This window comes from Prionailurus viverrinus, chromosome B4 (assembly GCF_022837055.1).
Source record: "Prionailurus viverrinus isolate Anna chromosome B4, UM_Priviv_1.0, whole genome shotgun sequence".
NCBI lineage: Eukaryota > Metazoa > Chordata > Mammalia > Carnivora > Felidae > Prionailurus > Prionailurus viverrinus.
Genome location: NC_062567.1, coordinates 104,945,034 through 104,962,308, shown reverse-complemented (window position 1 = coordinate 104,962,308; position 17,275 = coordinate 104,945,034). Strand labels below are relative to the sequence as shown.

General features: G+C 31.0%; 1 protein-coding gene across 10 annotated transcripts in view; it reads right to left on the bottom strand.

The window, feature by feature from the left end:
• The window catches only part of LRRIQ1 (leucine rich repeats and IQ motif containing 1), a 232,535-nt gene that overhangs the window by 175,074 nt on the left and 40,186 nt on the right, over window positions 1-17,275 (bottom strand). For all 10 annotated transcript variants that reach the window (XR_007154269.1, XR_007154268.1, XR_007154271.1 and 7 more), the window contains exons 11-13: window positions 6,427-6,620; window positions 5,778-5,905; window positions 893-966 (exon numbers count right to left, since the gene is read on the bottom strand). Coding sequence is in view for 7 of the 10 variants with exons in the window: in XM_047868661.1 (XP_047724617.1) it covers window positions 893-966; window positions 5,778-5,905; window positions 6,427-6,620 (396 nt within the window). In the remaining 3 variants the exon portion in view is untranslated. The remainder of the gene's footprint in view (window positions 1-892; window positions 967-5,777; window positions 5,906-6,426; window positions 6,621-17,275) is intronic.

Here is a 17,275-nt window from a genome sequence, read left to right as displayed (position 1 = left end):
TAAAAGATACATGAATTTCAAATAAAAATACAATTGTGATATTTGCCAGGTCTATCAGAAAGATAAAGGAATTGTGATTTTAAAAGTGGAAGGAAATTTAATTGAATGATTTCACCATGCCTTTGAAGGAATTCAGAAATTTCCACACAAATATACCACTCTAGCATATTGACTATTTTGAGTTAAAGGCATTTAAAACACATCAGATGCAAGTATCCTGTGACCTTCCTTCGTTTCCTTAGAAGAGATGAAATTCCTAAATGAAAGATATCCTCCCTATACTAAAAGAAACACTTTTTTTTTTTAAGTTTATTTATTTTGAGAGACAGACAAAGCACAAGTCAGGGAGGGGCAGAGCGAGAGGGAGGGAGAGAGAGAAAGAGAGAGAGAGAGAGAGAGAGAGAGAGAGAGAGAGAGAGAGAATCCCAAACAGCCTCCATACAGTCAGCACAGAGCCCAATGTGAGCTCAAACTCATGAAACTGTGAGATCATGAGCTAAGCTGAAGTCAGACACTTAACCGAACGAGCCACCCAGATGCTCCTAAAAGAGACATTCTTATCAAGAGGATAGGAGGGAGAAGCCAAGAGAAATGCCTACAACCAAACCTTTAAACAACAACAACAACAACAACAACAACAACAACAACAAAACATTACAAGTTGTATCCTTTGCTTCTAAATCTGTCTTGTGTCAGTTTAATTCTTAGGCCTACCCTAAAATCGTAAAAGGATACAGGAGAAATTTTTCCTCCTCTACACCTTATTGTATAGATATGTTATTTGTAAATACCATTAACACATCTATCCAAAACCATTCCTTACCACATTTAGAAAAGAAACTCAAAAGCTTATTATGTACTTTTTAGAAATTATATATTATTCTAAACTTACCAGAAAGACAATTGTTGCTGACATCTAGTTTTTCCAAAGAAACAAAATGAAAAAGCGGTATGATTTTTGTCAGGCTGAAAACAAAGAAATAGAATTCATAAAAATTTTAAATTGGAATGTCCTTATTATGACATAACCACATAATAACGTATTAATATAACACAATTATGTGATAATATGCAATTGTATATGATTATATATACATATATCATTATATATTTGTATAATAAACTACAATTATAATAACATTAAGAGTGCTAATTAAAAATGTAGTAATCATAAAATTCTAAGTATTTATTCTACAATAGAACATTTGTATTCATTTTTAAGAGAAAACACCATGTATTATCGTTTGATGACAAATATCATGGATTTTAATGTGTACATGTTATTTAAATAAAAGTAAGTGAATTTTTTCATTATTGTTTTTGTTTGGTTTTTGTATAAAGCCAAATTTACAGAGAATTTATATTACAGATATATTTTGTCCTGGCTCAAACACATAACTTAAACCATGAAGAGGTTAAAAATATAAAAAAATATTTGTTTTCACTTTTCAACAGCATAACAGATTAGAGTTACTAGTTTTGTTTTTAATTAATTTTGTTTGTTTGTTTTCCAGATCAAAAGTATTATAAGTATTGCAATTATCCAAAGTTACACTAAGGTTATTTCTAAACTAGAAATATGCATCTAAGCAACATTATAATAGAAAATGTTTTATACAGATAGAAAGAACTTAAATTTGGCAGAAATATGCAAACATTTAAATTAATAATCATTATTAAGGCATGCATATTCAAATTCTAGCAATAATGAATTTTCCTCCTACATCTAAAAGTTTCTATCATTTTCTAAGATATAGTTGTCAGTAAGAACCCAAATTCAAGCCAGGAACATAAGTGATATTCAAAATATTCACATCACTGGAAACAAAAGCCATGAAGAGAAAATTAATTTAGTTTGATTTGCATTTCCAACTAAGACAAGTCTACAGTTTAGTCTGTAACACAAAACCACATTACCATAGCCATTTAGAAATAAAAATTAAGCCAGCTTTTCTAAATCTTTAAACAACAGAAAAATTCCTTTGCTTGAAATATATTCTCATTACAAACACAAGTCTCCTGAACTAATCTTCCATATAAATGTCAGAACTCCGTAACTGTTCAAAATATGCCTCAACTAACAGAATATTTCTGGTACAAAAGAAAAAAAAGTATGTATTAATTTCCACTTCTCTTTTCTTGTTTTTTATACTGTTCTTCCAGTTGTCCTGGCAGACATTTTTACATCTTTATTTCTACTATCTCCTTGTCATGAAAAAAAATGTATTATTCTAAGGTCAGAATCTTATAGAATAATACTGTGACTAGAAGCCTCATGGGGTCTGGCACAAAACTAACCCTTGTACTGACCTTGACTCCTTTCTTGTACTATCCTGTTCTGCATTAGCAGAGACAGAAGATACTACCGATGAAAAAACAGACTAAATAATGAGATTGGAAAAAGTTCTCTCTGACTGTAGCTAAACCTAAATACAATATTACTATTTATGTTAAGCCTATACAACACCACTTCTTACATACAATTTCCAGGAGGAAAGAAAATCCAAGATAACAAAAGAAAGAGTGATAAAATGTTGGCCATTACATTTATATATACACTTCATTATTTGTACATACATTCCTAAATAGTCAATTTTATGAAATGTGACATGTACAATGAAAAGGAAGGAAGGAAAGAAGGAAGGAAGGAAGGAAGGAAGGAAGGAAGGAAGGGAGGAAGGAAAGAAGGGAGGGAGGAAGGAAGGAAGGAAAGAAGGAAGGGAGGAAGGGAGGGAGGGAAAACAACCTAAAACTTTGTTGCTACATAATTAGTGGATTTAAGTCCTAGTTTTATGATTTTCCTACTCAGCATGTTTTGGATCATTATCATTACAAGCAGGAAGTTTAAGTTCCTCAATATAATTCTAATGAATGTCTTTATCAACAAGAAAATTCTTACTTGTTTTGTACCTTTAATAAATTTCTAATACTAAATCTTTGTTCTTCTACTAAAAGGGTTTTGAAAGATTAACAGATAATGAGTTTTCTTCTTTTTTTTCAGACTATTTCATGTTTTTAACCAGTAAGTTATATGGTAAAGTGTAGGTAACATATAGGTTATATGAAGACTTCCAGTAAAATAACCAATAAAGTCTTAGAATTAAAAATAAAACTCTCTTTTCAAAAATCAATGCAAGTAAAGAAATATTTGGTTTGACTATTTTTAAAATATGAAAACTTCATCTTTTCAGATAACCATGCTTTTAGAATTCTGTTCTTTTTCTTTTTTAAAAGTTTTAATCAAGAAAACTGATTATTCATTCACCTTTATGACTATTCATTAGGATGGTAGAAACCTAATAGTGGAATTCTTTTTTCAAACTTCTAGAACTTTTCCTTTTACTGACATTCTGTGTATATTTTTTCCAAGAAAATTCAAACCAGAAAGACAAAGGACATTAGTGAAAACCTAATACCATTTGACCTTGTCACATTAGCCCTGGGCATAAAAAAGATATAAATTTCAAAGACGACAAAAAGCAAAAGATTTGTACAATGAGCAGCCAATGGGTAATAGTTTCCACTTTCTGCTCCTACTTAGAGTCTCACTGGAAGTAGAAAGACTTATGAAGCCGGGAGTCTTCCAGTTAGGACTCCGCTGAGTCAAACTTAAAACAGTCATATGTTCTAATGAAAATTTAAAACAGAAGTCAAGATGAAACATGTATTTCAAACAATATGTACTAAGTATCATTCCTTATTGTATTTCATTTGTTGGGGGGGAAAAGCATATGGACACATAATTTCTTCCTTGTGGTGAAAATATCAAAAATTAAGAGAAAAATATATACAATTTAAAAGACACACCAATCACAAATCCAAATATCGCATTTACAAAACTCTTCTCAGATTTGCAAAATATATTGACATACATTTTCCTTTTAGATCATCATTAGAATCCCATGAAATAGGTAAGGTAGGTATTACTACCTCTTTTATATGTAAAAAAACTCAGGCTCAGGCAGTAAGAAGAGAATTGCTCAAGGTCAACTGACAGGTAAGTTGTAGGTTCAGAATTCAAACTCAGATCGGCTGCCCTTGAGTCCATTGCTATCAGTCACATCCCTGATGTCTTTAGGCCTTTTCCCTTTGTCCTTTCAGAAATGGTAGATTAAATGTGCAAAGAACTTTGAGAGAGTCATAAAGAATATATTCAAATATGTGACAGTATTAAAAAATTCAAAAGAACATATTTATATAATAAATTTACTTATTTTTATATAGTTAAGTTCAAAAGATTAAGTTCTTTTATTGTTAAGAGTTTTTTGATGCTAAGAACATATATTACTCAGTTCTGTGTCCCCCAGAATAGCAAACACAACCACCAAATGTTATAAGGTTAAGCAAATAAATTTATAAATAAGGATTATCTGGATTAAGTATCCCAATTATTATTATCAATTCTAAAAAACATCTAGTGATCAAGTTTATATAATTCCTAGTAATAGCAGATTGATAGGTCAAAAGTCTATCAGAAAGATTTCTTTGATAATCTAAATTGTCCAAAAAAATTAAAGGCATTATTTCTCAAAAAATGTTATTGACTCGAATATTTTTTAAACTCATTAAATATTATTTTGCTCATTGATGTGGTTTAAGATCCACTTCTATAAGATGTGTGAGGTATGTCAATTACTGAGTGATTTATTGCATATGTCCAAAGCACAGCTGAGCATTTCCATTGAAATTGTGTTTCTTACCTGGAAAATATTGTGAAGAGATCCAGTGAGTTTGTGGATGGCCCACATTACTTAAACAATGTTGTCTAATAGAGCTGGCTCTACCATAAATGTCCTTTTAAAACCAAGTCAACTTTCATATAATAGAGCTGATTAAAATAATTTGAGGGAATTTTTGAATACAGATTCAGTTTTTGCTTTACCAAACAGTGGAACAGTTTAATAGGTATATGTTAAATCATCTGGGACATACATGCTCAAAGGATGAGCACTTCTGTGGCAGAGAATGTGAGAATATTTGATGATTCTTTTAGGAGAAAAATATATATGTATTAAAATCAGGCTGTATTTGTTCACTTGTTCCTCAAGAATTGTATACCTCAAAAAAGCAATTTCTTGTTAAAGGTGGTTTCTATCCCCTACTCCATGTGACTTTGATGAACAAATTAATCATATTAGAGTGAATAGGTCTCAATGAAATATTAAGCAGAAGGAGACATACGCATATTGTACTCCTGTTTTGGTTTTAGACAGTTTTTCCCTGCAAAGATCCAGATGTTTGGTGGTTTCAAATGGATCTTCTGTGTCAGGTACACATCTCGATTTAATGTTAAGGTATTTTTTTAAGTGTTACTTTATATCCTTAGGGAAATCGAATTTAAATCAATCTTAACAGTTACAAAAAGACATGCAAGTTGAGAGCAGATTAAAAATCATTCTTCCAGGACTTAATAAGTACCACTTGAGAGAATGAGACATCCTTCTGAATTAAATTAACTGCCTCCTGCATTTTCCAAGGACTATATTCTTTACAAATATAAACAAACCTGCTCTGGGAGATTTCTACAAGTAGGTCTTTCAGAAGAAATAAAATGAGTAGGATAAGTGGCAATTAAAATTCTACTAAAATGCAAGGGTATGTCAATACACTACTTTTTCAAATCCATTAAGGTTATATCTCTAACATATATATTAATTTATTGTGATGCACTTTCACTAAATTGCTGGGAAAAACTAACAACTTTTCTACTTGTTATGAAGATCAAGCATTTACTTTAATCATTCCATGCATTTAGTGCTTAAGCAGTTTGTTTTTACCTGTTTTGAGAGATAGTCAGGTTTTGTAGTAAAGGCAACCAATATGAAGAAAGTGCTTCCACAGTTGAAATGCTATTATCATCCAAGTGCAATTCTCTTAGTAGAACATGATTCTCCAAGGATGGAAGCTATATTTAAATTTGGGTCATTAGCTAATATTAAGCAAAATATTTTGTCATTCAACAAAATTTAAAAGCATAAAACCTACTAAAACTAACAGACATATTCTGTTAAATTCAGAGTATAATGTTATAAGAATTTTAGGATGAATTAAATTTGTAAGAATTAACTTCATAATTAGAATTTGATTTTTTACACAAGTTATCTCATCACAAATTTTAATTAGAATTTCTTGATAAATTGGCCCCATTTATATACTGTTATATTTTAACTGAGTAGTTACTATTTATTTTAGTGTTTTGAAAAACTTATGTTAAATTAGATTTCTTTATAAAATATTCTATGTTGAACATTTTTTTTAGTAGAGAGAAGTATGTAACAGTTTTAAGTAAACTGGAAATCACATATCAATAATAGGCAAAAAAATAAAGAAAAATTAATCAAACTTGCTTTTAAATGTACAGTTGATATTTCTATTAAAAGGAAAATGTTCCATTAATCACAGAAACCAATAATTCAAAGCAATTACCTCACTTAGATAATTTCCCTGTAACTTCAGTATTTGGAGTAATCCACACTTTTCAATACCTTCAACTTTAGTAAGATGATTATGTGAGCAATCCAGGTATATAATGGTAGGAGTATCACAAAGGCCTTTTGTGCTAATTAACTGATTGTGGTCCACAATTAGTTGCTGAAGATTTTTCAAAGATTCTAAACCACCTGAAAGAAAAATTTTCCGAGATCACTTGCATTGTACATTCTTCCAGAATTGAAAGGAGAGCTTCCATATTTTTCTAAATAATTGCATCTTTATATTTCCCAATATTTCTAGTTACAAGTGAAGACTTAGTCCATATTCCTATGAAATGTGTGTAAGTGTAAAATGTATTATTTTTTAAACTTGTACCCAGGAGAGATATTTTTGAATGACATAGTTGTGTGCCAATTTAAAATTGAGCAAAATACTAAAAGTATACATTAACACTGAAAATTTTATTTTCAAATGACAGTTGAACAAGGGAGAGATAAAAGGACTTGTTTTTTTTTTTTAAATAGTTTTTAACTCAATTTCAGGGTCTTTAAAGTTTGAATCCTTACTTAAGTCTGAATATATAACATTGGAATGCCATTTTCCTACCATTGACATACCTATATTAGATTCCCAAATGATGTAGGTGCAACCATATTAACAACAATGAAATATTAACATATTCTTCAGGTATTTCAATATTGTCACAAGTGGTCCGCTTTTAACCCAGATAGAGCTCAAACTAATATGATACTATATGAAAAATACCAAAGGAGCCTTAGACTACAGCTCAGTGCTCCTAAGGAAAAAACTGAGAACGTTGTTCAAGTAAGTCATCAGGAATTAGGATTGGAAAGAAACACTGAGGAAGTCTGTAAAAGTTTCATGGAAGATATTAAAAATCTAGAAAATGTTATTTATATTGAATATTGAACTATATATGATCTCTCTATGCATCACACTATTATATGAAATAGGCAGTTTTAAAAACTGGAAGTATGGCTTATGGTCTAAAGTAAGTACAGTTAAGCAGAATGTCTTCAGTGAGTATTACACATATGGGAGTCATTGAGGCTAAACTTTGGAGAATCAAGCTTCATTGTGATTTTCTTGTCAAACCCCAAAATATTTTTTTTAATTACATGTTGGATTAGGCATGAGTTTTCAACCAAAAAAAAATTTATTTGATAATAAACTGAAAGGTAATCTTGAAAGAAACATCATTATGTATAAAAATAATATCTGGAATTTATGTAATAAATTTATCCTGGAGACATTTAAAGCATTAACTCAAGGTTTGTTCTTCTGATTATACCTTGTAATTTACAGAAAGAAAGGGCAGAAAGACTGCTTATATCAAAATGGAGAAATAAAAGGAAAAATCAAGTAACATTACCAAGATTTCACAAGAAAGCTTAGTCTGCATCATATTTTAAAAATATATCTAATATCAATATGTAATATATAAAATTCAGAATTATGATAAATATTGTACAAATATTTCACAGAGATATATTTTAAGAAAAACTATATATCAAAATTTCAGTATTTCTAATAGTTTGAGTCAAAATAATTTGATATTATGCATGATTATTTCTTATGAAAAGGAATATATTTTTATGCTAAAGAGTAAATTTTCTTATAATGATAAATAAATTTTATAATATCTAAGAAAAGCAGGAAAATGCATAGAAGACCTATAGAAGAGACAGAATGAAATTTAAATGTAGGCAGTAATCTTGCATTTTTAACTGCTTATCTAGGATTATATGTACTGGTATTTTCTTGTAATGTAAAATAGCAAGCATAACTTAGAAAAATTGTCATCTGTTGTTGTTCAAGGAGTGAATTGTTCTGCCCTATAAGAAATGACTAACCATTTAAATAACAGACCAATTATATATTATTAATTCTAAGGTATTAGAAATAGCATATTACATATTCTAATAATTATATATTCGTTAAAATGTAATTTAAAGTTTGCTGAAATAGAAAATACTTTGGAATTTAGTATGTCTTATGATCACTTCTAAAGAATATCAGTAAACCCACTGAAGTAGTTTAAAGGTATTCAAGGCAGAAGGAAATGCTAATAAAAATTTGTAATTGTGTAAAATAAAATTTCCTTTATCAAACATTTACACATGTTAAGCAATCTACTTCCATAAGCTTAATATTTTTAAAAGCCATGCACATTGCTCTTAAGCTTTTCAGAGCTATTCAGAAATAGAATCTTCCATTAAATCATTTAGAGTTCGGAATGCATTTGTAAAACTTTTCAAAGGTCACACAAGAAGAGAACCAAGAATGAAAACATTAGTCATACACTGAGTAAAGCTAAAGGATTTGGCAGAAGCAGCCTAAAAGAAATAGGAAATAGCAGACAAAGCAGCAGAATAATTGGGAAAGAACAAGAGGAAAAAGCAAACGGAATTCTGTGATGATGACAGTGGTTACTAAAAATAAAAAATAAAATAATATACATTTTACAATTATGAAAGGCATTTTTATTCACAGTAAATCATATATGGCCAATAATGTGAAAAGGAGTATGGAGAGGCCACTGTCTTGGCAGTCATGAAGTAGCTAAAGACTTTTGTTAGAGGCAACAATAACATAATCAAGATGGAAGTCACAGTGCAGTAGAAGTGGGGGCAAGGAGTATAGACCATTTTTTTGATACTTGATTATGGAGAGAAGGTCATCTAAAGTGCTCAAAATGGCCCACAAAACCCTATATTTGAACTCATCCTCTACTACTATCCCATTATTTTGGTTCATTCTACCATGTTAACCTCATTGCTGTTCCTCAAACATGCCACACACACTTCCACCTTAGGGCTGTCTGTATATGTAAAAAGCAATATGAGAGTGTGAACATGTTAGGCTAGGAAGAATTAAGTAATGCCCACCAACTAATTTCAAACATTAAGACACCATGATTTTCAGCCAGTACACAGAGAAGGTATAATGAGTCCATTCAATAATCTGTTTGAGATTCCAATCTAGTGGAATTAACATGATTTCAAGCCTCCGATACCAAGGAATATTTGACAGAGCATTTGTACTTCTATGAATCCATTACACAGTAATACACACACAACTACAAAGTAAAATGTAGAGAAACTCCTTTCCATATTATTTAAAACAAAGAAATGGAGATAAGTTAAATGTCTATCAGTAAGGGAATAGTTAAATAAATTATGGAGTATCTAAAAATGAATACACCTAATCTTCAATATGAAGTAGTCTGACATAGAAGGATGTCCATGATCTATTACTATATGTAAAACCTAATTTGTATACATAGGCTTTTAGCTATTTGAGTGAGTATATTGGAATTTAAATCTATACATCTATATTGGTATTGCAAAAAAATCTTAATTGATTCATAAACAATTATGAGCCATGGTTACTCTTACAAAATAAAAAAAAAAGAAGGCTTAAACAGAGAATGTTTTATTGCTTACATCATATAATTCTCTATTTTTAAAAAATGCTTAAATGAGAATGCACTTCTTGCATAACAGATTTAAAAACAATCAATTTGGGGGAAAAAACTCAGAGCAAGTATTGAATAGAAGTGTTACTTTGTATTTAATCCTGACTACCACCACCACCAACAATGATTGTTTAACTGAAGAAAACCTTGGAAAACCTGATCTGCTATTCATTAAAAGGGCTTGCTATATAGCCAAATAGGGGAACTCTGTACATAGATAAGAGGACATACCTCTTAGACTTTAAGATAAAAGTTTTAAAGGAAATGCAATGAAACAGTAGACAGAGACTGGGTAAGATCTCTACAGCACTGGCCTAAATATAACTGTGAGGAAGGATGCGTATTTGAATATATATACACATATGTGTATATATACGTATATATATATATATATATGTATATATGTGTGTTATACATATGTGTATATACATGTATATATATATGTGTGTGTGTGTGTATATAGCCTAAAACTTAGTTTAATGACAAAAAAAAAGGAAATCATTTTAAAAAAATATGTGAAATATGTGGAACTGAGGCATGCCAACAAACAAGTGCATGAGCTCGGAAGATCTTTCAGCCTCATTGAGCCTTGAGATGACAGCAGTCCTGGTTGGCAACTTGACAGCAACCTCTTGAGAGATCCTGAGACAGAACTACCCAGTTAAGCCACTCCCAGATTCTTGATCCACAGAAAATATGAAGTAATAAGTGTTTGTGGTTTTATATTGCTCTTTTAGGGTACTTCACTTCACAACAACATACAACTAATACAGTAAGGATTACATTCTGAAGAAAATATGAGAAAGGAGAAAATATGTTGAAAATCCTCGGGGCGGTAGAAGGACAGTTAAAGAAACTTAATGTAACAAGAATTCAAAGATATTAAAATAACAGATGGGTACACAAGTGGACCAAAATAACACCATGACAGAACTAGTAAATACTTTAGGAACAACATTCTACAGAACAGAGAACTAAAGCTTGAATTGCCCACCAAAAAAAAAAAAAAAAAAAAAAAAAAAAAAAAAAAAAAGAGATCATCACATGAAGAATAAAATATGAAGAAGCTGAAAATAAAGACATAGATTAGATTAAATAATAATAGACATGAAAGACAGATAAACTCAACCAACATATGAATCATCTATGATTGAAAAATAGAACCAAGACAAAAAGTTTTCAAATATATAAAAACCAAAATTTTCCAAAAACAATATAATAACTTAGTCTGTAGTTTGAAAGGGACATTGCGTTCCAAACAAATTTATGTGGATTTCTTGACTATGTTTCTTGGTTCAGTTATGAATCAAGGACAAGGAAATGTTATTCAGGTATCTACACAAAAATCAGTTATGAGGGTAGAAAATCAAGTTGGCCTCTCACTTGCAATAGCAACACACAATATCATGTACTGTCACACAGCACCAAGTGAAAGTGTTACTTTCATAATAAAGTATGAGTTTATTTTTCTTTAATGTTTATTTATTGTGAGAGAGAAACAGCATGAGCAGAGGAGGGAATGAGAGAGAGGGAGACTCAGAATCCGAAGTAGGCTCCAGGCTTTGAGCTGTCAGCACAGAGCCCGACGCAGGGCTCAAACTCACAAAACTTGAAATCATGACCTAAGCTGAAGTTTGACGGTTAACCAACTGAGCTACCCAGGCACCCCTGAAATATGAGTTTAAAGCACAGCTTTATTCTCATTCAAGAATGAAGGCAATTGACAGTCTCAAATGTGAAAGAATTTGGGAATTATAGGATGCATCTTTCTTTGAAAAATAAGATTTAAAAAGAGCTAATGAACTGGATAATCCAGACAAGCAGAGGATGAAAGGAGTAGTTGTCAAAAGAACTGGTATTGACCAACTGTCATACAGATCTAATGTTGCTAACGGATATATATGTAGAATCATAACTCCTGATGTGAGTAATAAAAATTGTGAGGTGAAAAGAATAAATATTCTAATTTATTTCATTCTCTTAAAGAGTTAATATTGCCTAAACTAGATGAATTAAAAGCACATGTTTTCATAATTTACTGAACAACAAAAAAGGTATTATAACTGACAAAACTGGAAGGGGGAGATGGAGGTATGAATGAGATAATTTTATCATCTTTTTTTTAAAGGTTTTATTTATTTATTTTTAATGTTCATTTATTTTTGAGAGGGAGATACACAGTGTAAAGAGGGGAAGGGCAGAGAGAGAGGGAGACACAGAATCTGAAGCAGGCTCCAGGTGCTGAGCTGTCAGCACAGAGCCCGACGTGGGGCTCGAACTCATGAACTATGAGATCATGACCTGAGCCGAAGTCAGACGCTTAACTGACTGAGGTACTCAGGTGCCCCAATAATTTTATCATCTTTAGCATGAGGAAGCCACTCTAAAATTTCAAAGACAAAACATTTTCATATATTTTCCTGCTCTGTTGTTTAATAATGCTTTTGTGAGTTTTTAAATATGTCCTATCTTAGGAAACTGTAGAAAAATTGACTAAAAGGGAATGTTCCCAACCAGTAATTCATATAGGGATGACTTTTTTGTTGTTGTTCATCATAAAATTATTTTGTATACATTAATATATTTTAATGATTGCTTTACTTTACAATCATGGTACTTTTTAAAAACTCATATTGGTATTCAACTCAGTAGTGGTTAAAGTTATGTCTGCATTATCTCAAAAGCAGCACTAAAATGTTGAGTTTCTTTAATATTAATATAAAATATATGCCTAGAGCTCATCTCTTTAAGTATAGTATAATAATCACAGATATTAAACTTTTTCTACCATTTAATTAAACTTTACTTAATTAACTACCTAAACTTTTTTAAATTAAGCTTTACCCTAAGTATACTTATTCATATAGAAAAATTAAGCATGATTGGCTGAAGAGTTACCATATTCATTTCAAGTGATTTCTTATTTCAATTACTTTTTTCTTTCATATAAATGCCTCCTATATATAGAAGGACATTCTGTTTACCATTTTGTATTTGTTATTCCTCAAAGAGTTTGTGATTTCTATTTAGGTGTCAGCTATGCTTATCACAGTTTTATTTTCTTAATAAGTAGTATATGGTAATTTTTTTCTAATTTTTTGAAATAAGCATAGAGTATCATATATTAACACATATACATAAATCATTTATTTTCCCCATATTTCTGTTACAAATACCAAAACCTACTTTTTCAAAAATGGCTTTACTTGTAATATAAAATTCATCAGAGACTTGTTTTACTAGTATCAGCCCTGTGCTGTGTCCACACAGAAATAGAAAAATAATAAAGACAGAATCTCTGCTAAAATATCTTACTGGATCCCTTCAACTACATTTTTTAAAAAATTATAGCATGTAAAAACGTTAACACTTTATTGTAAAGTGAATAGAGTAAATTACAAAACAATATTACAGTAGTGATTTTTTTAAAGGCAGAAAACAATATGGAAAGACAGAACAATTAGGCAAGAAAATAAATAAATGGCATCCAAATTGGAAAGGAAGCAACACTATCACTATATGCAGAAGACATGGCACAATATATATAGAGGACCCTAAAGACTCCATCCACCAAACTGCTAGCATAAATGAATAATGAGTAAAGTAGCAAGATACAAAATCAATGTATAGAAATCTGTGGCATTTCTATATACTAATAATGCATATATGAAAATTATCCCATTTATAATTGCACCAAAAATAAAATAAAATACCTAAGAATAAATTTAACCAAGAAGGTTAAAGACCTGTATATTGGAAACTATAAGACACTAATAAAAGGAAGTGAGGAAGTCACAAATAAATGAAAAGACATTCTGAGCTCATGGATTGAAAAAAATATATATTGTTAAAATATAACAATATCCAAAGCAATCCACACAGCCAATGCAATTCCTATCAAAATCCCAATGACATTTTTCACAGAAATAGGACAAATAATTCTGAAATTTGTATGGAACCACAAAAGACCTTGAATAGCCAAAGCACTTTTGAGAAAAAAACAAAATTGGAGATATCACACTCCTTGACTTCAAACTATATATTAAAGCAATAGTAATCAAAACACGATGGTTCTGGCATAAAAACAGACACATAGATCAGGGGAACAGAACAGAGACCCCAGAAATAAACCCACACACATATGCCAATTAGTTAATGACAAAGGAGCCAAGATTATACAACAAGGTAAGGGCAGTCTCTTCAATGAATAGTTTTGGGAAATCTAGACAACCATGTGCAAAAAATGAAGCATGCCACAGTCTTACACCATGCACAAAAATCAACTCAAAATAGATTGAAGCCTTGAATGTAAGACCTGAAACCATAAAACTATAAAACCCCTAGAAGAAAACATAGGTGTTAAACTCCTTGACATAGGAGGTCTTGGCAATAAATTTTTAAATCTGACACCAAAAGAAAAAGCACCAAAACAAAATAAACAAGTGGGACTATATCAAACTACAAGCTTCTGCACAGCAAAGGAAACCATGAACAAAATGAAAAGGCAACCTACTGAATGGGATAAAATATTTGCCAATCACATGTCTGATAAGGGTCTAATACCCAAAATAAAGAATTCACACAACTCAATAACAAAAAACAAACAAACAAACAAAAAATTCTGATTAAAAATGGGCAGAAGATCTGAATAGATATTTTTGTTCCAAAGACAACATATAGATGGCTAACAGACACATGAAAAGATGCTCCACATCATTAGTCATCAGGGAAATGCAAATCAAACACAAAGGGATCTCACCTCACATCTGTTAAAATAGCTATTACCAAAAAGACAAGAAATAACACGTACTGCAAGGATGTGGAGAGAAGGGAACAGAATCCTCTCACACTGTAAATGTGTGAATGTGAACTTTTGCAGCTACTATGGAAAACGGTACGAAGTTTCCATCAAAAAGTTAAAAATAGAACTACCTTATGATCTAGCAATTCTACTTCAGGTATTTATTTAAAGAAAAAAACCCACTAAGTTTAAAAGATATATGCACCCTCATGTTCGTTACAGTATCATTACAATAGCAAAGATATGGATACAATCTAAGTGCCCACTGATGGTGAACGGATAAAATAATTGTGATATACAGATATATACAATAAAAATAAATAAATTAATTAATTAATTAATTAAAGTTGAAAAAGAATGAAATCTTGTCATTTGTGACAGCATGGATGGATCTCAAGGGCATTATGCTAAGTGGAGTAAGTTGGAAAAAGACAAATGTCATATGACCTCTCTCATATGTGGAGTCTGAAAAAATCGAACAAACCAAAACGAAACTCCCATACACAGAGAACAGATGAGTGGCTACCAGAGAGAAAGGGGAGTGCAAATTGAATAAAGGGAGCCAATTGTATAATGACGGATGGTAACTAGATGTGCTGTAGTAATCACTTGTAGTGTATACAAAAATCAAATTATGTTGTGCATCTGAAACAAATATAATGTTATATACCAATTTTTTATGAGAGACAGTGTGTGTGCAAGTGGGGTAAAGGAGCACAGAGAAAAAGAGAGACAATCTTAAGTAGGCTCCATGCTCAATACAGACCTCAATGCAGGGGCTCCATCCCAGGACTGTGGGATTATGATCTGACCTAAGCCGAAATCAAGAGTCAGACACTCAACCAACTGAAACACCCAGGCACCCCAATGTTATGTATCAATTATATCTCAATTTTTTTAAAAATAAAATACTTTAAACACACACACACACACACACACACACACACACACATAGAAATAAAAAAACAAAGGGAAGGTTTTTAAAAAGTGGGTGAATCCAGAAGTATTGATATTATAAACTTATACTGTCTTAAGTCATTCTAAATACACAAATACAATTAAAATGCATGACAACAGTAGTATATTAATTTGGGAGCAAGTAAATAAAGTTTCAATTTTCTAAGACCCTAGTACTGCTTTGAAAAAGTACCACATAAATTCAGATTTGGTAAATCAAGAAGGCATGCTGTATTTATAATAAACCAAAAGAATAGTAAAATAATATGTAACTTAGAAAGGAAAAATGAAATAATTTAAAACCTCAACTAAAACAAAAAGAGGCAAGAAAAGAGGAAAACACAACAGGAGAAACAAACACAATCAAATAGTATGATAGTGGATTTATGCTCAAATATATCAATAATTGCACTTAATTCTTAATTAACCTTAGTTATTAAAGGCTAACTAAGCTGGAAACGAAGGCTGGAAACAAAGCTGGAATTTGTCAGGAAGCCTACAGAAAACAGTAACGAAAGCAACACATTTTCACATTACATACAACAGACATATCAAAAATAGAACTTGCAGAAATATTGTAAGTAAAAGGGTAGAAAAAATTATGTTCTATACACACTACACCAGTGATTCTCAAAGTGTGGTCCAGAGATCTCCCTCGTACAGACGCTTTTAAAGGTTCTGTGGAGTCAAAACTATTTCATAATAATTCTAAGATGTTTTTTGCCTTTTCACTCTCATTTGCTCAAGAGCTTACAGTGGAGTTTTCCAGAGGCTACATAAGGTGTGATATTGTAGCAAATTAAATGCAGAAGGAAATACGGAAATCCAGCTGTCTTGTGTTAAGCTAGACATTAAAGCGATTTGCAAATATGTGTAACAATAACCCTCTTCTCACCATATCTTTTTGTTGAAAAATACATTTATTATTTAAAAACTGTTACTAATGGAAAAGCTTTATTATCTTAATCTCTGAATGAATTAATAAATAAAAACAACAATTTTCCTCATTTTTTTCTATACAGTAAATACTGATATAACCTGTTTGAGGTGGGTACTCAATAGTTTTTATGAGCATAAAAGATTCCCGAGTCCAGAAGAAAGGTACTTTGGGTATATCAGACACAGAAGACTAAGGCAGAAAGCTTTATTACAGATGAAAAGGGACATTTAAAAGTGATAAAATTGGTGAATTCAAAAGAAATTTGTAACAGTTACAAATTTATATACAACAAATAGCATGGCCTCAAGAATATTTAGAGCAATAAAAAAAAAACACGCTCTAAGAATAAAGAGCCACAATGCACAATCATCATGGGAGTCACATATATAACTTTTTCTCTATGGCGATGCTGACATGATCAGTGCATGCGGATTACAGGCACTACTGCATAATAAAAACCGAATACGCTCTGTCGTAGGCACTCCATGAATTTCAGGCCTATTCCAAAACTAGCCACGTTTATATAAGCAAGTTACTTAACTTCTCTGAGTTTTTATTCCTTTATTTGTGGAGCGAGGGTGATTTCACGTTCTTGGGAGGATTAAAAACAGTATCATAAAGTAGTTTGCACACTTTCACATATGAG